The sequence below is a fragment of the Hippocampus zosterae genome, chromosome 15 (assembly GCF_025434085.1).
Source record: "Hippocampus zosterae strain Florida chromosome 15, ASM2543408v3, whole genome shotgun sequence".
NCBI classification, from domain to species: Eukaryota; Metazoa; Chordata; class Actinopteri; order Syngnathiformes; family Syngnathidae; genus Hippocampus; species Hippocampus zosterae.
In genome coordinates this window covers 6,089,113-6,110,464 of record NC_067465.1, presented here as the reverse complement: position 1 = coordinate 6,110,464, position 21,352 = coordinate 6,089,113, and the positions used below count along the sequence as shown (strand labels likewise).

General features: G+C 46.4%; 2 protein-coding genes across 3 annotated transcripts in view; both read right to left on the bottom strand.

The window, feature by feature from the left end:
• Positions 1-9,063, bottom strand: part of zswim5 (zinc finger, SWIM-type containing 5) — a 28,902-nt gene extending 19,839 nt beyond the window's left edge. For both annotated transcript variants that reach the window (XM_052087101.1, XM_052087102.1), the window contains exon 1: positions 8,460-9,063. In XM_052087101.1, coding sequence (XP_051943061.1) covers positions 8,460-8,991 — 532 coding nt within the window. In that variant the 5' untranslated portion in view covers positions 8,992-9,063. The remainder of the gene's footprint in view (positions 1-8,459) is intronic.
• A 9,650-nt stretch (positions 9,064-18,713) lies between these two features.
• LOC127616096 (gastrotropin-like) lies at positions 18,714-19,839 on the bottom strand. Its single transcript, XM_052087508.1, has 4 exons — positions 19,692-19,839; positions 19,433-19,608; positions 19,273-19,362; positions 18,714-18,846 (listed from the first exon to the last, which is right to left on the bottom strand). The coding sequence occupies exons 1-4, from the start codon at positions 19,756-19,758 to the stop codon at positions 18,796-18,798; spliced, it is 384 nt and encodes a 127-aa protein (XP_051943468.1). The 5' UTR covers positions 19,759-19,839; the 3' UTR covers positions 18,714-18,795.
• Positions 19,840-21,352: the final 1,513 nt, after the last annotated feature.

Here is a 21,352-nt window from a genome sequence, read left to right as displayed (position 1 = left end):
GCGCATGGTTTCCGTGTTCCAAAATAACGTTGACAATGCTCTTCATTTGTTGTGTTTGTTTCAGTATGGACGTTACGAAGAGTTAAGTGGAGAATTGGACCCAAAATGAGAGCAGGAGAATGTGGTGAATGTGCGCGGTGGGTCGTATGCGCTGTTGATGTTTTGAATGTTTGTGCTGCCTTTTCTCAGCTGAAGGAAGCACCGGTCCCATCTGGCAAGGACACGGGCACAAAGTCGTACGCAAACACGCATACGGCTATTGTCTTCAAAAGTGAAGAGGGTGAAAGGGCCCCCCCCCCCCACCACCACCACACCGCTTTCTCTGCGGACTCCTGGGCACTTGGAGCACTAATCTTGTTATCTCTGTCCCAATAAGAAATGAATGAGTGAAAAGAGCTGGCAAAGATGGCGCTGTGTAAACGCTGTGCGGGAAAGGCAAGTGGGCAACGTCCTATTGGCGCCACATGAGCTTTGTATCTTGTCCCCATTGTTAAACTGGCAAGCCTCGCGTTGCTTCGCTCGACATCGAGGGGAGAAAAGAAAAAGACTCTTTCCAGCCTTTGTGGTCTTTAATATTAAACGCATTCTGTCGCGCTCCCTTCACCCATTTGTGCCACCATCGACCCAGACAGCTGACACCTGGCAAACGTCTGAAATGGAATCCATGTTCACCCCCTCGCTGATTGTCGACACCACGCCAGACAGGCAAATGTTTTCCTCAATCGCACAGATTGCGGGCTCCTTTCACAACAGCTCGGCGAGCTTTTGCGCGTGTTGACTCGCACATCGGCGGAACCTCTGGGGAAGTGAACCCGTTCGGAATGGAGGCCGTTTGGATCACAATTAGAGTGAATTGAAAAGGTGAGTGTCATCCCGTGGGGGTGTGGTCACCAGAATGACGTGATTTCTCCGCGTGGGACGATGTGCACCTCGCAGACGCGTCAAGCATAAACCAAGCTTCGTGTGCCCCCCCCCCTCTCATTTCTCACCGATCACTTGACAAATATATAAATGTTTTGTATGAGAAATGAGAGAAACTAAATTGGTGTGACAAGAAACAAGTAGTGTGGAGGCATCTCGGTATGTATGTTTCGACCTCAAGACCCTAAATTGTTTTGTTTTGTTTTTTAAATTCATCTGTGTGACGGTTTTCTTTGAAATCATCCCATGTTATAACGCCAATATGTGTACAAATTTGTTTTCATGGTTAAATCATACGTTGCGGCTTGACACCAGATGCACTCTCTTGTTCCGAAAGGACGGTAGTTTACAAGCGGTAGTTGACGTTGGTGCTTGTGGAAACTTGTGACAATGAAAACAAAAAGGTGGAGCCGAAAGAACTGCAGCAAATTGTATTGGGGGAAACTCGGGTTTCATGTGCGAGAGCGCTTTGGTCGCGCAGCCATTCAGACACTGCTCGCAGCGCAGCACAGATTGGGGATGAACAATGACTATTTATACGTGGCCAAATAATGAAGCGGTTCGGGCTTTTCCACTTAGATCAAAGTGCACATCGATGAAAATGGCACACAACAAGGCAGCCATCTCAGCCCACCAATTTACTAATGCACACATGCAGACAGAATCACAATAAACGGGCATGCGGTCTTTCAGTGATATAATTGTAGTCGGGCTTTTCAATCCAAAGTGTGCCTTTTCATACAAACCAGGATAAGGGCTAAAGTGAACATCGAGTGAAAAGACCGAGACGGCCAGGTGGGATCAATTCGACCGAGGAGTACGAACACTTTGAAAAGGCCACAGATGATGAATTGTGTACCAAATGTTACAGCGTGTTTTCATCTGGCTGGAAGAAGTCGGTGAGGTAAAGTTGAGAGACGTGCAGACTCTGATCATCTGCGACTTTCAACCCCTCCACACCACATCCCCCCAAAAAGGAAGTGATTACTGTTTACTGGGATCAAAGTCAGCCTTACGTATGGAAATAGTTTTGAATGCATCGATAATGGCTGCTCCAAGCGCTGTGCACTCGTCAGTCGTGGCTCGAACAGCAGCACTTTTGTCGCGAGTGTCTTGAGGAAGCCCAACGGAGACGGGCCATTCACGACGACCGTATCTGTACATGTGTTCTCAATGGAAGAGCGATGACAATCCGTGTTGGACATCGATGAGCTACTGCCGCCCATTTCCGAGTGGGCATGACAAAACAATAATGCATCTCATTCCCAGCTTTCAAAAGCAAAAGAGAAATGGAAACCAGAGGCAGACTGAATGGGATCAGAAACTGAAGGAATTTCTCGGGGGGGGGGGGGTGGAATGTGTGTTACGGTACGAATAGAATGGAAAAGAATAGAATAGATAGGAATAGAATAGCGATGGAAAACAGAGCAGGTGAGTGACTTGGATGTAATTGGCGTCATCATCCAAAATGTAGTCATCGCTTTACGTTTGATAGCCGGAGTTTAGACTGGCATTCTCATTTCTTAAATGTAGTAACTAATACACTTTTCGGTGTTCTTTTTCCGCCGCCATCTCTATGCATCATCCACGCGCTTTCTCAGCTTGCAGACTAAAATAGCAACCCACGTGTGCACATAATGTTTCCTGTTCCGCCCCCCCCCACCACCACTTAATAAAAACAAAAGTAGAATAGAAAAACATATACACCACACCACAAACGCACATGCAGGCACAGTGAAATCACGTTGAGCACACAGGAGAGATTCGATCGCGTACAGTCAACCAGTGCGCGGTGATTTTTATGGGAAACGATATTTTGGCACCGTACAAATGATCCCACGGAAACGACACACTGCCGGAAACGATCATTACCCTTGAAATCCTCGGGCCTGAAACAGGAAGCTAATTACTCTGCTTTTGTAGTTATCCAATTCCCTTCCATGTCTTTTCACCCCCACTCCCCCAAAATAAAACAAAAAAAAAACATTTGTTTGGCAATTACTCAGTCCCACAACATCAAAATCATACACTCCTTTCAAGTCCAGCCTTCCTCTGAGTGAAACGTGGACAGCGGCCAAATGCGGAACCACCATGTGTGCACATGCACACTCCAACCCACGCGCACAAAACTAATAAAAGGCAGGTGTGGGATGGCGCAAGAACTGAGGACAGCAGCAAATGCCTGCTTCAAAATCGACAAGGCGACCATTGATCAACCCAGCGGCAAATGGAAGAAAATACACAAAGTCGCGATATGGTAAACACTGTAACTTGAGTTGGCTTTCTGCTTTATCTAAGCACGTGTCTAGAAGCTCGAGGACACAGGTGTCAAACTCAAGGCCTCGGGGGCCAGATCCGGCCCGCCACGTCATTTTGTGTGGCCGGCAAAAGCATGATCTTTACTAAAAACCGTATCAAAATGTCAAATTGTCACGTGTGACTATTATCATTGACTGATTTCAAAACTATCCATCCATTAATTTGCTGGACGAGTAATAACGCGATGAGACGATTCTGCATTTTAGTGGTTTCACTGTCATAACGGCCCTCCGAGGATAAGACGTCACCCTAAAGTGGCCCTTGACAAAAATGAGGTTGACACCCCCTGCTCTATGATATTTTTATATTTAAAAAAATTAACTAGGGGGTGGGGGATTGAATGTGGAGGGATTCACCAACAGTGGTCAAAGTTTCAGGTGACATTGAGTAGCGGGCTTCCCAATTGGGAATCAGAGTGGTTGCTTACATTCAATTGTTAGCTTTTGTGTGTGTGTGTGTGTGTGTGACACATCTCCAGTATGTTCACATTTACTGCACAAATTAAATTATGCAAATGCAGGTTCTTTTTTTTTTTACACTAAATACAAACAACCACGCAAGTGTCAACATTTGTTAGTGAGAAAATGGAAGCAAATGACGAATAAATGAATAAATACGACGGAATACAGGTGTTCAGAATTGCCTACAACACATAACTCTTCCATTCCCTATGTTTTATGATTTTATGTCCTGTTTTTATATAACATCTCGTTTACAAATTTTTACATTGTATTTTTTATTGTTTGTACAGTGTCCTTGGGTGGCATGAAAGGCGCTTTTAAATAAAATGCATTATTATTATTATTACAGGTGTCGCGTCGGCGGCTAACAGAGAACATAGAGTCTTGAGTTGAGTAAAAATAAGCATCTTGAGTTCAGTTTCACGAGCATGGGGAACGAGTCCTAACAGCCCCTGCGTCTCCTCAGCACGTAGCAAACTGGTTTCTCAAGGCTGCACTGCGGCATGGTGGTCAAGCTCGCCGGCGAATTTGCCTCGTGTGACGACAAGAGACGGAGAAAGGTTCTTTCTGTCACCATGACGCTATTTTGTAACTGGCTGCGTTCAGCATTGGGGGGAGGGGAGGCATGGACCGCGGTGTTTTAAGGTAAACACAAGTTTGTTGTTTCAACATTGTGTGACCTCTTTTTTGTTGCAAGTATGCCTTTTTTAAACGACCAATGTATGGACTAATTAGTTTTAAAGATTAAGCTGTTGCAACTTTTAATCATGAGCATTTTGTAGTCCGGAAATTACAGTCAGTAAATCGCGTAAATCCAACCAATGGAACAAGTAAAACATCAGAGTGGGAAAAACCTGCAGTGGTGTTGAAGGTAATTTAGTACAGTTTGAGAACCTCTAATCCCTTAGTCTAGTCCGGATCAGACTTTCTTCAACTCAACTCAATTGTATTTCTAGAGCACTTTTAAAAAAACACACCGTTGGATACCAGTGCTGTCCAGTGAAGGGATGCCAGAGTAGAGGTTATGTGCTCCCTCTTACTAGTACCAGTTAAGAGGAAAACGGCAGCATTCTGGACCAACTGGAGACGCTTCATGGAGGATTGGCTGACTCCAAAGTAAGGTGCATGACTATAATCTTGGCTTAGAATACTAACACAATTTACAAAGCACAGCCGTTTTGGATACTTTGACCTCAAGTGTCAAGTCCTGCTCTGGCTGCTTTGAGGCATGCACAATCAGGCTTTGGGTAAAAAAAAAAAAAAAAGCAACGGATCTACTTCACAGAATTGAGCAAGAAAAAAAGGATGACCTTTGCATTTTCAGCTGTCCTTTTATGGCAAAGCTCATGTGCCACCAAAGAGAAATTTGGCAATTTCTCACACAGTCCATTCTTCAATCATCAACCAGTACAGTTCGTTGTGGTGTGGTGTGTGCTATCACGATAGTGTGTTTTTGGGTGAAATGAAAACAGCTGCGTCAGCTACATGTGAAGGAACGAACACAAGAAACAAGAACACCCCCCCCCCACCCCCCCAAAAAAGTTTGGTGCTGTGTGGTGACAGTTTCAGGAAACAAAAACACATTTTTCTGATTCCATTCCCCATGTCACAGAAAGTGGAGGCAGTCGAAGAAGATCCACCCTAGCATACAGGTGGGGACAAAGGTTAAATGGACACTGGCTACCTGGAAGTGTGAATGAGAGCCTTTGGGAAGAAGCCCTGAGTGTCTGTCGCAAAGAGTTTAATCCTGTTCAACTCGCTTCGTCACAGCCACCGTGGCTTCAAAAGCCATCGGGGGACCCATTACGGCTCGATGTAACATTCGACAGACAGAGACGTGGATGGGACACATACATTCACATGCTGATCCTTCCTACCCCCCTTGCTGTGAACAAGGGGTTTTTCTGCAGCTGGGTAACAAAGCATGACCCAATAATCCGAAAGCTTGATTCAAGGATGAGGAAGACACCCCCCTCCCCTTTCCCCCACCTCCACCCTCCTACCCACCTTCCCTCCTGCTCTCTGAGGACTTTATAACTGGCAAGGGAGCTTCGGGTCATACGTGGGGTATATTGGGGATGTGGGGGTGGTTAATACACAAGCGCACTTGGCTCTGACTCTTCTAATGCTGACTTGGAGCTCGAAGTGGATTATTACACATGGGCTGATAAGTGGTTGATGAGCTCAGCAATCCCGCCAATCGGACAGCGTTACAGTTAAACCAAGACAAAGGACTTGACTTGCAAAGTGTGTTTATTAAGTGTAAGCGTGCGCTGAACTGAAGATAGTTATCCGCCTCGTCATGGTGTCAACCGCATCTAAAAGGTGTGTTCACATAGGATTCGCTTGCCGTGAAGTGCCAGAAGGATCGTCTTTCCCACAACTATTTCAGGCTGCTTGAGTGCTTGTTGAAACATTTTGCAAATACTTCAATGAGCAGTATCAACAAATATTCAGACTATGAGCTGATGCCATCAAATGTTTGAAAATCGCATTCGGTGACTTAAAGTAAGTGAAACAAAGTTGTGGTTCTGTTCTTCAACCATAACAGGAAATTGGCTTGCTCACGCTCATAATTTTTTTTTTGTTTTATGTATTGCAAAAGAAGCTAAAGTTTCTTTTCTGGATCAGAATCTTCTTGAGCACAGATCAAGCACAGTTTTCCACAAGAGTTAAAGTAGAAGATCTTGCATTCATCTGGATAGTCTACACAGTACAACGGCATGTACTGTCACATAGCAAACGGGTATTACACAATTACACACATTGTGCGGTGAAATCAACACCAGTGACATCCTGAGGGTAAAGAATTGATAAAGAATTGAGTCCAAGTGAAAAACAGTTGGTAAATCCAGAAGTGTAATCATCTGCTGAATAGGTTTATTGTGCATACGCTAGCTTGTGCAAATGTTATTTGAATATAAAAGTTGTTTTTAATGTGTCCGCAACTGGTTCCCACAAACTGAGGGGCAGGCCGAATCTCATCTTGATGTCACACAACTATTTAACTGGTCTTTGTTTTGTTGACAGAGAGGCAAAACCATGTGTCGACCTGCTGTGACTGACCTTGGTGGAGATGAGATGAGAACGTGTGGAGAGACAGGTTAAGGCTGGTGGTGTTTGCTTTCAGATACTGACTATACTTTGTTTTTGTTCGTTATAATGTCAGTTTACACCCGAGGGTATGTAACTTATTTGACCCCCCCAAACTATATCAGTGTCTGTATATAGCAGTTATGTGCCATATGTTTTGAATGACTACATTATATGTATGCACCAAAGCAGCATGCTGTGCAGCTTTTATGAGCATGGTGTTTATGATAACCGGAAGTGTCCCTTCTTGCTAGTTAAAGCCCCCTTGCCAACATCCATTGCATATGGTGCCCAATTACAGGCAATCATCAACCGGCTAGAATTATCCTGACATTAACACTTTAATGAAGGTGCCGCTTTAGGATCACATCTCGCAAGCTTGCACAAACGCATCAAGCCAGATGGCACTAAACAAAGCTAAAAGTAAATCTCGCTTTCATATTCACAAGTTTCACGTTTCAGAGAGTAATGAAGTGGAATCAATGGCCATTTTAAAAAGATGCAATAAGATACAGCAATCCAAAAAGAAGCCACAGTTTGCAGCTTCCCCTGATACCTTGAGGGAACATAAAACCTCAGACAAGCTCCAGTGCCTCTCACGCCATATGGCCAAACAAGACAAAAAATAGCCCAATATCACTAAGAGGCTGCCCCCCCCCCCTCCCCGCCGCCTTTATTCACCAATTATCGGTTTCAGTCGCATTCATTTTCGTCATGTCCTATCTTATGTTGTGGATATCAGGACTTTAATAAGGATGACGTTGGCGAAGGAGCTTTTGCGGAATGGCCCTTTGTTTGAAAACATCCTCTCTGCAGAGCTGGAAATGCGAGACGGTTATCGATCATTTCAACCGTGAGCCTTTTGTGTGGCAAGCGTCTGGGCAAACGCACGCAAAGAGCCCGATTTCAACATGATAGCTAAACCACCGAAGCTAAACACCACCAACGGAAGCTCTTTTCCACGCTGGTGGCGCCGGCGTCTCTTTGTCCACTCCGATCAGCAGCGGCGAGTAAACACAGCCGTATGGGGGACTTTTTTTTCTTTCTCGGATTAACGTCGGATTAATCATAATAAGAGACCCCAAAACAGCCTTTGTTCCTTGGCTAAGACACTCTGAACCAACGGCTAGTTTTGGAAAGGAAATAAAAAGACTTGCAATTGGCAATTGACGCCAACAAACATAAAGCCCCGTTGAGTCCTTTTGTATCGGTGCCTGTCAGCACGAGCTCCGGGGGCTCCAGTCCACCCGCTCGTCGAAAAAGTGAACATGAGCTCATCTTCCATTCTTCGAGGAGTGTTTGAGTTGACTCAAAACATAGCACGCCTCACGTTGAAATACCACAACCAGACAGAGGCCAGTTAAAGCGGAGCGAGGCCACAATCGGAAGCCCTTTAATTTTTAAACAGCAGCTGGTCGGGTATGTCAGCAAGCAACCTTATCTATGCGCTCACGCGGTCAGGAAGCTTGGTGAAGTTCGAAACATTTGTCACGCAACCACTCTCGCGCTCGTGTTTCGAATGGAACAAAACTATACATAAAAAAAGAAATAATTCCGAGTACGCTTATATCATGCGCGTCCGGAAAGGATTCTGTCGGGACGTTCGACAACGGTCCGCTGAGCCAAGCGGTTGAGCGTTACTTTACGGAGAATTTTACCACTTACCGACTTGCAAGACGTTTTCCACGCAGCCGGTCTCGAGCAACCGGATACCGCGGCGGAAAGGCAGTGCATCTCCCGTTCCCACTGCTCCGCTTGTTCCGACTGTCGTCGTACCAGTGACGGTTCCTCCGCCACCAGCGGTAGTTGGAGATCCGGACCCGGCACCCGCTGCCCCGTTGGGAGCTGTCGACGAACCCTCTTCGCCGGCTACGCGGCACTGAAACGAAGAGTACATGCATATCTCCTTCTCGTTTCGGGGAAAAGACCAGTAGACGATCCGACGCTGAACGGGTTCTGGGATCCGCTCAAAACGCTCCTCCACTCTTTCGAAGGCCCACTTTTCCGCTACTGCCTTCGCGGCGCAGTCCAGGAGGGACTCCGGGGAGCGATGTCGAGAGCTGGTTAAGCCGCTTCCGTGTCCGTGTCCGGGCCCAGGACCGGGACCTCGGGGAGCAGGGCGCAGACAGGGTCGCTTACTAACCGGTGGTAGAATCAGGAGAGGATGGGGTAGATGGTCCCTTCGTCCTTCCGCCATAGCGAGTCGATCGACACTGACCAGACCCACGGCTCACCGAATCTGAGTCGCAACCGGAAGCCGACCACACACGCGCGCGCACGCACACACAAAGCAGTTCCACGGTGTGCAGACTACACGTCCTGTTTGCCCTTTCAAAGTAAAATACAATTTAAAAATGACGTCCAAAGGCTCACCACGATGGTGTATTTGGCTTGCAGAACGTTATCAGACTTCATTTAAGTGAATACAACTTTATTGTCAAATGTGCTGTACGTATGTGTAACATACAGCACAGATCTTTGTCATCATGGAACCTGTAAAAGAAACCCCCTCTTGTAATTTTTTTACAGTCGAATCTCCTCAATTTCCCGTTTTGTTGCCCTTGTGCCATGTATCTACATGCCTTGACGTTGTTGAGTTAGTGGAATAAAGAAGACAATGGTAGCAAGGTTTTTCTTTAAAAACGATATTTTCTCTTTTTCCCCAAAAATATTTTCTCACACTTAATCTCACCTTATTTATTACATGTGTGTTTTAAATAAAGAGAGATTGAAAGGAAGAACCTAAATTATCCTTGTGAATAACAATGTTACTGTTTTGCTAATTCAAGTCACACTATTACATACATACAATTACCGGCACTTGGTCAGCAAATGCACATTCATTTGAAACACTTTTAGGGAATTTCCCGTGTTATGATTTGTGGCAGCATGGCGGTCACTGGTTGGCACGTCCGCCTCGCACTGCAGAGCTCGTGGGTTCCAATCAGGCCCTGGCCTTTCTTGTGTGGAGTTTGCATGCTCTCCCCGTCCGTGCTCGCGTGGATTTTCTGGGCCATCGCCGTCGTCTTCTCTTTGACATTGCTGGTGATAGGCTCCCTATGGAGTAGACGAGTGATCACCAGAAGTGGCTTTGGCTCCGTACAATCAACTGAGTGCGGCTAATGCGTCACCTGGTGTTGAAATGCTTTGACTTTTACGTTGCTTTTAATTTTACTGTAAAAACAAACTAAAATTGGCTAATGTGTCAGAATCCCATCTTAACTTATTCTCCTTCCAAGCCACTTCGACAACGCCTTCCTTCGCCTTGAGCTGCAACAGCTGAGCAGGGCAAAATGCTTGCTCACTTGAATATGTTTTGGGTGATATACGGACATCATGTTTGTCCCATCACACATGTGTCTGTCCACTTGCATGTGTAAAGACTGCTCAGAGAGGGAAAATTATTACAGAGGTCAAGACCCACGAGCGGGCTATGGTTATGGCATCAGATATACAAGGCAGGTCAGCTAACATTGCCATGGTTTTCACGCTCTTCTGACATCGACACGGATAAAAATGTGGGCGAGACATTTAAACTCTCAGCACCGAGACACAATCCTGATCGCTCTCCCTCTGTGCCACACTTTGCCTCCGTTCAAAGGCAGCTTTTGGGCATGCAATTATATCGAACAATAGGCCAAAGCCAATGGAGGATGCAATCCGTTACCATGGAAATGATTATGATGGATTTGTGGATAGACAGAGCAGGTAATTGGAAAAAGATTGATGGGTAACTGGGTGAAAGCGAGTGATAGGAGGATGGAAGAAGAGGGGGATAAATTACAAAAGCAGCCGTGGGGGTAGAGGAAAGCCCCCATTACAGCATATCTTTCTGGGATTTTTACAATGATATCATGATGTATCTCTTTCTCACCAAGTCAAGAGGCAAGCACTCTGTCTTACTTTTGGAGTCACTCCCTCGTCTTTCTTCATTGCAACATTGTACAAGTATGTCCAGCCCTTTCTCTTTGACCTCACTGGCTGTTGCATTTCCAACATCAAAGCAAAAAAAGGGGGAGATAATCGTATATAATGCCTGTCATCGCATCGTGCTGCGCAGGGAGGAGTTGGACAGAGATACCCCTGTTTTAAGAGCTCGCACCGCCAAAGAGACTCCGACGCATTTATTGCCACTTGAACACATATTGTGCCCTTTTTTGATGCTTTGTGTTTTGAAATTGCCAACCCTTGTTTAGTCACCAGTCAGGTGCCAGATGATAATTTAGGTGAGGAAGATCCCTACTTTCATATTTGTCCAGTCTTAAAAGGCGACTTCAAGATCATTGTATTTGTTTACTCAAAACTCAGCCATCCATCCATCCATCCATTTTCGGTCCGCTTTATCCTCCCAAGGGTCACAGGGAGCGTCTTCGGCCAGTAGGCGGGGTACACCTTGAACCGGTCGCCAGCCAATAGCAGGGCGCACATAGACGACCATCCATCCACCCTCGCAATCATACCTCGGGACAATTTAGAGTATTAGGTTAACCTGCTGTGCATGTTTTGGGAATGTAGGAGGAAACCGCAGTACCCGGGGGAAAACCCACACGGGCCGGAATCGAACCCTGCACCTCTGCACGGCGACGCGGACGTGCTAACGAGTTGCCCACTGTGCCGCTAGAAAAGAAACCCTGAGGCAGAAATATGTCAATCACCGATCACGCACATTTTCACGCATATCGACCGATCGGCCAGCGATCGGTCGGAGCATCCCTCGACTCGAGTCCCCCATCTCCGTTATCCCCCACTATTTTCACTCCTCTTCACACTTCCCTCTTTGTGTAACAGCCCTCAGTGACCATCCTTCACTGCTCACTTCTCTCTTTTTCACTCCGCCGTGACCCTTCACCCTATATTTTTCTCTTGCCTTTCTCTGTCTACTTTTCTCTTTTGGTAGCCTTTTCTTCTTCACTCGGGGTCTCAGGGCTTTGTGGAGACTCTCAGCTCAGCCCCCAGTGGGGACCCCAACAAGAGAAAGAGCTACAAAACAAATGCCGCGAGGGAGGTGCGAGCTCACTTATTCAGCGGTGTCCACAAATAAGCCTGCAGGGGTATTCCCCGTAAATTGCGAACAAATGCCTTCGTGTCAAACGCTGGCTGGGAAACTTCCGCTCTTACGGATCTTAATACATTTTGGAGCTCCTTTAATGTGATCGGATTCTTGAGTGGTTTATTTTTTTTCTCCCAAGTAAATATCACTCTGCTTTTATTTCTCTGGGTAAAATTTATTATTATCAAATGTCACTTTTTTTAAAAATTAGGATGAAAAAAAGTGTGTTTAGAGTAGAATGCACGACAACGACAGCATTGATCGTTACAACGTTATTATAGAATCAGAGCGTGATTTATATCCAAATCAACAGTCAAAGATTAGAGGTAAATTTGTAGAAGAAATGTACATTGCAGATTATTTTGATGATAATAACGGCACTCTCCCTCCATGGCATCATAATGGAGTTTCTGATGCCAGACAAATGAACTCATATACAAAGACAGTAATGAACTGATCAAAGCCATGAAATGCATTTTCACTGTTTGGCCATGTGGTAAATGGAATCTGATGAGCAGTGAAATTACACTCATTTGGTACAGAGTGGGAACCTCCATTTCAAGGGCCCGGAACCAACGGATTGCGTGGAAACAGAATAATGTGCAGTTCACTAAAAATGTCCCTTCTTACAGTAGTTATTGAAATCTGCCAGTTGTTTACTGGCTGGCATTGTCGCGCAATCAACAGAGACTGATAGTCGTTTTTCCAGGTTGTGACGCTGTTGTCACGGATGTACAGTAGACTAGAGCAGTCGAGCAGAAGTGCCGACGTGGTGGACAATTCATGGATATACATGGTGGCCATGTAAGCACGGGCGACAGTGCCGGAAACGGAACGCAAAAAAATAAAAATACATACAGACGTGCCCGGAGTTGAATGCCGGGTTTCTTACAAAACACAGAAACCCATTTTTGGTATTGAATGAGTTAAAAACTCGTCAGAAGGGAGACTCTGTGCTATGCGTCACCTTAAAACCGGACTGGAAAACCTCCATGACTTTATGGTCATCCATGAAAGATTTGAACTGCGTGTGGACTTTACCCAGAATTTTAGAAATCAAACTGGTACGTGCCACACACTGGTCTCTTACGCGGAGGTCTCACGTGTTGAGTGTGGGGCAGAAAGGGGTTGAAAACAATTGAACCCATAAATGATGTCGCGGCTCCGGAGGGGCCCAAAGAGAACTCGGAGTGGTGATGAAGCGGGTGGTTACAATGTTAATTCATAGGCTCTAGTCAGTTTCTTACTACTCCACGAGATCGGCGTTATCCACTCAAATTGATCATATTGAATGATTTGAATGTTAACGTGCGCACACACACACCAAAGAAATAGCCATTCATTGTGCCAATAACCGATTTGGTGAAGAAGAGATTGAATTAAAAGCCTTCACGACATGGCAGACGCATGGAATCCACATGCATTTAAAATGCCAATTTCAGGCACGTCCATTGTGCAATGGATTCCATTTGTCATGCTAACTCCGCCCCCAAGTGCCGGCCCTTCATCCCAACAGTGGATCTCCATTAGCTGAAACCTCCGGAGGAACATCATGACCTCACCTCGCCCTAAGGCCCTGCTCCAATTTTCATTTAGTTGCAGTGGCCAGACCAAGCCACTTGTCAGTGCTCACATTCACCCAAGCACACAAACGTGTGACACTAAAAATATCTTCAAGGGTGACAGGAGGAGGAGGAGGGGGAGTATGTTTTGAGAATTACGGGAACAAATCAACGCGTCTCCTGTCTCTTCCTACTGTCATCACATGTTCCAAAATAATAACATCCATGATGCTGCAGGCTACATGCTACCTGCCAAGAATCTCTCGCCTGTCAAATGTTGACGCAGGCGCCCCCAACACACGCAGTACAAGAATACATGATCCAATTTGTTGATTGGAGTAGGACAGGGCTGCAAATGATTCATTTGCACTTCATTTAAAGTCAGTCACACCAACATCATACCCACCCGACAAATTCAAAAGCCCCGATGAGTGACTTTTCTCTCCCTTGTCCGTGTTTCCCTTCCCTCCCCGCTTCCATTTCTTCTTCCCAGCTGTTAAAGCAATTAAATGCTCACAGAGGGTAGACTGCCCACTCTCCCGTTAAGACAAATACATACAATAAAAGCCCTCTCTGTGCAGACCTATTGTGTGATGGCAAGGCCGCCATCTTTAATTACGGCCTACGCCTCCACCCTTCTCGATGCTGAATAGAGCCGTGCTGTCGCTACAGACGAGGCCTTTGCTGCAGGATCAGATTTTTGTAGTTTAGGTTGAGCAAGTAAATAAAATGACTGATGGCGAGGGCCATTCTCAGATCAGGTAAACTGCTTGGAAGATAAAATCTGCTGGAAAAATGGCAAAATGGGTGTCAAGATATCACTATGATACTATAACATTATAATATCGCTCTACGAGTGTCGGAACCACACGGCACCACCTTGTGGCACCTTTTTATTGGGATTAATTATTATAATATAATAATAATATATAATATATAATAATTATTTTTATTGGGTTGCAGTAGTGGCGCATATACAGTAAGGTACGCTTGTATTTGGTGGAACTTTCACTGGTGGCACCTCACTTTCCCCTGAACGTTGCGAGTAGAATTGGAAGAAAATCGAACGCACCTTTAAAAGTACCGTTAGTTACGACGGAGAATGGATTCCGTTGTTTGTATTTGTTGTTTTGACATGGTGCCAACAAAGCCCTGTGCCATTCATTGGCAAGTTGCATCGTGTGAAGCCGCTACGACGACAACAACAAAAAGGAGGTCAATGGCCAACCGAACCTCAACGTCCATTTTGGTGTTCACGTAACTGCCGTCGGTCATCGGTTTTCACGTTGTCTGGAAATTTGTGTGGCATCAAGGAAACGAGAGGACTGCCTGTTGTCTGAAGAGCTCCAAAAATAGCACAGGAAAGGCTGACACTAAAGACTTCTGATGAGAGAGAAAACATCCTCAGGAAAATAAAGAACCCATGGAGACTTTGTTGCAGCATTCTTTGGTTTTGTCCATGACGATGATCGGGTCGAGGCATACGGTATGTGTACGGTCCGTATTCGTCCTCACTAGCTTGAAAGCGGGGAACCCTGGAGATTGTGTCCTCGAGAATGTGAGGCATGAAGAGTGGGGACAATGTTGACTACTGTCCCCCAGAGAGAGGCCTTGTTCTCGGCTGAGGCCGGACAAGACGTCAGCCGCTCTTTGAATGAATGGATGGATGGATGTAGGATCGGCCGTCTGGATGGATACGAGCTGGACCGCTTGCCCACAGAGCAGGCATGCAAAGGAACCAGGGCGAGTCTGGGGAATGCGAGGCATGAGGTGAGGACAAAGCCTGCAACTGTCCCCCCAGAGCGAGGCCCGGTCCCGGGATAAAGGGCAAAAGGCAGTCAGCTTCCGAGGACGGATGAATAGATGACGAGCAGGCTTGCTGCTTGACAAGAAAGCCATGCAATGGTTTAGGTCACAATCTCACAGGGGGGGGGGGGGCTCAAGAACTTCATGAAATTTGCAGATAATTCAGATCACGATGATCCTTCGTCATCCTTTAATAATGGATGGAGTGTTGCGATCCGATCAGATTCAGCGTTGTCGTAATACAGGGGCTTGACACGTCACTGTTCCAGTCATCACACCCCGGAATCAGAACGGATAGCCATTCGTCCCAAATGGTCTGTTCTCAGTAGGACCGACGGGCATATTTAATCTCCTCAGACAAAACACGCTCTTAATAAAATAATGAAAATGGAAAAAACGGTGAAGCTCTACGTGTGAGGAAGATTGTATTCTATACTTTTACGTGTATCTGTTCTGATATTCTGCTAATTTAGTGGCGTTGTATTCATTACTGTCGTCCAGTATTTCGTTCCTTCCGGGAAGAGTATTTCTTGCACCTGAACGAACTGCATCGGACACATGTGATGTCATGGCCCTCGCTCATAAATTCGACTTCGGTTGACATCACATGGAATTATGTTATCTGTCAACCATAGTGAAAGCAATTTCGCAATTGAGACACCTGCAGCATGCATGCTCACTCATAAGCCCTCAGGCAAGCCTCCTTTCACCTTGAGATGCAATTTAGCAAGTGACACATCTTTCAAGATGGCACGTTGAGATCAATTTTCGGGAACAGAGATGACAGGATGCATGGAAAAGAAAACCCCTCTCGGGATTTACCGTATGTCTTTGTGCTATATCGATATCTGCGTGGTGATTGGATCGGAACTCAGAACTAATGATTATCACTGACCTGTAAACGCATGGCACATTTAGTTATTCTTATCTGGCACAGAATACATTCCACACACACGCTTGATGAAGGACTGGAGTCACGGCCAATGTGAGCTAAAGTTGAAATGTCACCAAGAAGTGGTGCAAAAACAGAACTTTGACCAGATCCCAAATTGCAATTTTTTTTTGCAAGTAGTTGATTTCCTAGGAGTATCCATCATTCCATCTTCCGAACCGCTTAATCCTCACTAGGCTCGCGGGGGGTGCTGGAGCCTATCCCAGCAGTCATCGGGCAGTAGGCGGGGGACACCCTGAATCGGTTGCCAGCCAATCGCAGGGCACACAGAGACGAACAACCATCCGCGCTCACACTCACACCTAGGGACAATTTAGAGTGTTCAATCAGCCTGCCAAGCATATTTTTGGAATGTGGGAGGAAACCAGAGCACCCGGAGAAAACCCACGCAGGCCCGGGAGAACATGCAAACTCCACACAGGGAGGCCGGAGCTGGAATCGAACCCCGTACCTCTGCACTGTGAAGCCGACGTGCTAACCACTGGACTACCGGGCCGCCTTTCCCAGGAGTATGACACATAATTAAAGCAGGAATATTTTGTATTGCTCTAAATCACCTTGAAGGTGCCAATGACTGCACCCAAAGTAAGAAATAATCGATTGGCTGGAAAGGGATTTTGTGCAAATAATTCCAATTCAGAGCATGTCTTTTGTTAAACAACAGTTTCCTGTTGAGTAAGTGGAAGTTGAGGGAGGGAGGCAACATCGCTGGAGCATGACCATAAAAAAATCACATTTTCCTTGAGCGGTGAATGGCAGTGCAAACACACGATATGGAAAATAGTTGTGGGACGCCTTATTTGAGAACCAAATACTGTGATGAGGTAAGAATATAGTCTGGTAAGTGAGGTAAGAATGAATATATTCATTCTGGGATGAATTTCTATAACATTTTAGATTTTTTTTTTCCGTGAGAATCTGTCACCTGACCCAGTGAGGTCGGCGATATCAGATGATGATGAGTGGGGCTGCCTAATAATATCTCTTGCATCTCATCACAAAGGTGTTTGATGCACTGCAAAGATTCAAATTCTTTTATTTGGCTTTTTTTTTGTGGTCCCAAAACTCTCAGCTTGAAGTCCTTGCTAAAAAAAAAAAAAAACTGAGTGGGGGATGTGAACAAGGCCTTTTTCTCTCCACTTGCGGCGGCCGAAAATGGAGACCAATCAGAAAAGCGCAGAATGGCCAATCATCAACGGTAGACTGAGAAATAGCCAATTAGGCCCGTTTGTCCGCGAGGACAAAGGAAGCAATATTGCCGAATGATTGCGCCAGCTACACAAACATGCTCAAATGATACCTTGCTTGTTGCTATCCAACCCGAGTTTTCCAGGAGTGTCGGATCTTGATTGCAAATGTGACGGCAAGAGAGAGCGCCTCATTATTACACCAAAGCCACGACATCTCAAAGGCAGAACACCCCCCACAGATATTTTGTTTTCATCAGGGAACTATTGAGTCGCCAGCTCTCAAAACCAACACAAGCATGCACACGTACACGCGTGCGCATACACACAAACGCACGCGAGCGTCTGTAGTCTGGCAATGGTATTTAAGATTTGCTCCTAACGCCAGTCCGCTTAATGAAGCTGTAAATTTGGAACTTGGGAGAAGGAGAGCCTCTCCAGGGCTCCTCCGAGAGCCTCCACAATGATCCAGAGCAGAGCTGGTTAATTAACTGATTGTTTGCTTGGCCGGAAGCCAGTGGGAAACTCACATGGCTCGACGGCAAAAGAGATAAAGAGCGGGAGAAATCAGTACAGAGAAAGAGCGGACACAAGAGGAAGCAACAAACGGAGAGTTAGCTTGCTAGCAATTTATCTTCCGAACCGCTTGATCCTCACAAGGGTCGCGGGGGGTGCTGGAGCCTATCCCGGCTGTCTCCGGGCAGTAGGCAGGGGACACACTGAATCGGCTGCCAGCCAATCGCAGGGCACACAGAGACGAACAACCAACCACGCTCACACTCACACCTAGGGACAATTTAGAGTGTTCAATCAGCCTACCATGCATGTGTTTGGAATGTGGGAGGAAACCGGAGCACCCGGAGAAAACCCACGCAGGCCCGGGGAGAACATGCAAACTCCACACAGGGAGGCCGGAGCTGGAATCGAACCCGGTACCTCTGCACTGCGAAGCCGACGTGCTAACCACTGGACTACCGGGCCGCCTGCTAGCAATTTAGTTCATGTCAAGTTGTGTTACCTGCTGACTGTGTAGCTGTCCTCCCATTTGCAGCGCATTGCGACTGTCAGTTCAGTTGCACTACAAATGTCAAGTCCTTCGGTATTCGTTTTAACCCCCTTGAGAATCAGAATCAGAAGATTCTAATTCTGACTGTAATATGCTACAACAGTCGTCCCCAACCTTTTTTGCGTCACGGACCAGTTGAGATAAGTACATGCTGTTTGTGGACGGGCAGGCTTAAAAAAATAATAATAATTGCTTTTAAATTTGCCAGTTTTAAAGTACTGCTACTGACAACAAAGATGATTAAAGAGATAGTCGCAGATTTTGCACTTCACCAATGAAAACACAAGCTCATGCTCATGTCAAACTTCATTTATTGTGAAAGATGTGGTCCTGAAGTCACCATGGTGACTACGCAAGCAGTTCAAGATCACAAAGCAGTTAGATCTTCTTGCTGGTTCTCTTAAGCACGACGGACCCAGCTGTGGACGTCTAGAAAGAGAGAACGAGAAGTAGGTTAACCAGACAGACAGTTTTACATTTAAATCATCCTTCCATCCAGCCGTTATCGGATCCGCTTCTCCTCACGAGGGTTGCCTCACGCCAGAACCTATCCCAGCGCGCACACTCACACCCATGAGCAATTTGGAGCGTTTGATTCACCGGCCGAGAATTTACAATCTCCAATCAACCAAAACCGACAGTGCAGGGGTTGCGCAATAGAAGGACAAGCCAGAGTATGTGAAGAAAAACCACGTAAAGCGCAAAATCAAATCCAGATTTCCCGTGCCAAGACATTCGGACGTAAAACTTCTTGATCTGGAGAACAAGAACTGGCTGGCCACAGCATGAGCTCACAAAGTTGTCGGTCGGAGATGTCGAGCCGTGTCATGACGTGAATGAGATGAGTGCGATTACCTCAATGAGTTTTCCTCCGCTGATTTCAGAGGTGTGATGGTAGTTGGGGAAGGTAACGCTCAGCTTGCCTCCTTCCATGTGCACGGTGGCCTGACAAGCGTGCCCCTCGTTAATTATTGAATGCTTCCAGCAACCGATGGACGAGCCGTTTGTGTCCTACCTTGAACTTCTTTCCTCCGATGGTCTCCATGTCGCATTCCTTGCCAACGGTGAATTTGTTGGTGACCTTGGCGTTTGTGGGATAGATCTGAGTCCAGGAGAAGTCGTTTCCATCCTGGCTCACCTCTGTGATCAGCTTGTAGTCACGGCCCTTCTCGATGATTTCGGCGGGGATACCTGCAGAAAGAGCGAGGCTGAATGTTGGTCGCGGCCCCCACTTTGACGTTTGCCGTCGGCCGTGAACATGAATGCGGCTTTACCGAGGAGCTTGCAAAAGTCATCGTAGCCATCCTGGCTTTCGGTTTCCCATCGTCCGGCGAAGGCCATCTTGGGGGTGGGGGGGTTGCGTTCGGAGGTGGCGAGGCAAGGTAGCGCGAGACCAAGGCGCCTGACCCTTTATATACCGCCCACCGCTCGGCGCCTCCCAATCATTGGCGAGAATGATGACTGCAGGATGCGGGGCCGTTTATGGAGCAAAATGCTGACGGCAGGGCGAGCTAGCGGCTCACCGCTCGGTCAATGAACTCTCTTGCAACGCCCCATTGTCACGGGCTGCGGTTTGATCCCGGGGATTGTGACATCAGATCAGTCTTTGTTTTAAAAAAATGTTTTTTTCTCTTATCTTCATAACGGAAAGTCTCGTAAAGTGGATTACTTGAAACTATGATATATTTTCAAATGTACGAAGAAGAGACACTTTTTGACTTTAGTTCACCTAAAAGTCTTAACGCAACCATCTATTCTCATCGGCAAACATTTAGAATGTGCAACATCCGTGTGGCAGAGTTTGTGGCCCTGGCCCACGTGCGAGTGTTGACTGGCGACCAGTGCGAGGTATCATTCAGCCCTCAGGCATGGTCGGCTGTGACTCGGCTGCCAGCAGTCCTGAACAGGATCAGCGGGCTAGAAAACGGCTCGATTGAAAACGTTGCTAGTATAAAAGGTGACTTCTTGACTTGAAGCCGCATTTGCGACAAGCGGCCAAGCGTCCCTCACGAGACTGCCATTTCAAAGACCGGTGAGTGTTTCTCAAGCGTGACAAGTCACTGTGGCCTTGAAGCGCTTTATTGATACATAAAACATCGCGTTGAGCAACATCTAATAAAAAACACCCACTATCTTTATCTCTCTCGCTCTCGCTGGCTTTTTTGATCTTACGCACACTCCGAAGCAGGAAACCAGTGTTTTAAAGTGCATACAAAAGAACATCCACCGGAGTTTTTCCATGAACCGATGAATGCCCTGGTGTTCTAGGGGGTCGTGAAAATGATTTGCAAGACACCATAACTTTCTTGCCAGTTTTAAAGCACTGGTACTGACAACAAAGATAGGTAATGAAACATTTTGTGAACATTGATTTTTATAAATCATTTGAAACAGATTTTCTTGGTTTGTTAAAAATAGGCGGCCCGGTAGTCCAGTGGTTAGCACGTCGGCTTCACAGTGCAGAGGTACCGGGTTCGATTCCAGCTCCGGCCTCCCTGTGTGGAGTTTGCATGTTCTCCCCGGGCCTGCGTGGGTTTTCTCCGGGTGCTCCGGTTTCCTCCCACATTCCAAAAATATGCATGGCAGGCTGATTGAACATTCTAAATTGTCCCTAGGTGTGAGTGTGAGTGCGAATGGTTGTTCGTCTCTGTGTGCCCTGCAATTGGCTGGCAACCGATTCAGGGTGTCCCCCGCCTACTGCCCGGAGACAGCTGGGATAGGCTCCAGCACCCCCCGCGACCCTAGTGAGGATCAAGCGGTTAGGAAGATGAATGAATGAATGTTTAAAAATAAAAAAATAAAATGAAAAAAGGGGCAACTCAAGAGTGCGTATGTTGTCGTGCACTCATCGGACTTTGGTGCAAGCAGCATGTGTTCAAATCCCACTCAGTGAGGCCATGATAGGCGGGAGGTAAAATGCCCTCCAATGGGGGTT

What these genes read in the sequence shown, in the direction of transcription:
- LOC127616096 (XM_052087508.1), bottom strand. Translation starts at nt 19,758, where the DNA reads ATGGCCTTCGCCGGACGATGGGAAACCGAAAGCCAGGATGGCTACGAT. An exon ending in TCGGAGGAAAGAAGTTCAAG is followed by an intron (nt 19,363 to 19,432) that starts GTAGGACACAAA and finishes CACGCTTGTCAG; the next exon opens with GCCACCGTGCACATGGAAGG. An exon ending in GCGGAGGAAAACTCATTGAG is followed by an intron (nt 18,847 to 19,272) that starts GTAATCGCACTC and finishes CTCTCTTTCTAG; the next exon opens with ACGTCCACAGCTGGGTCCGT.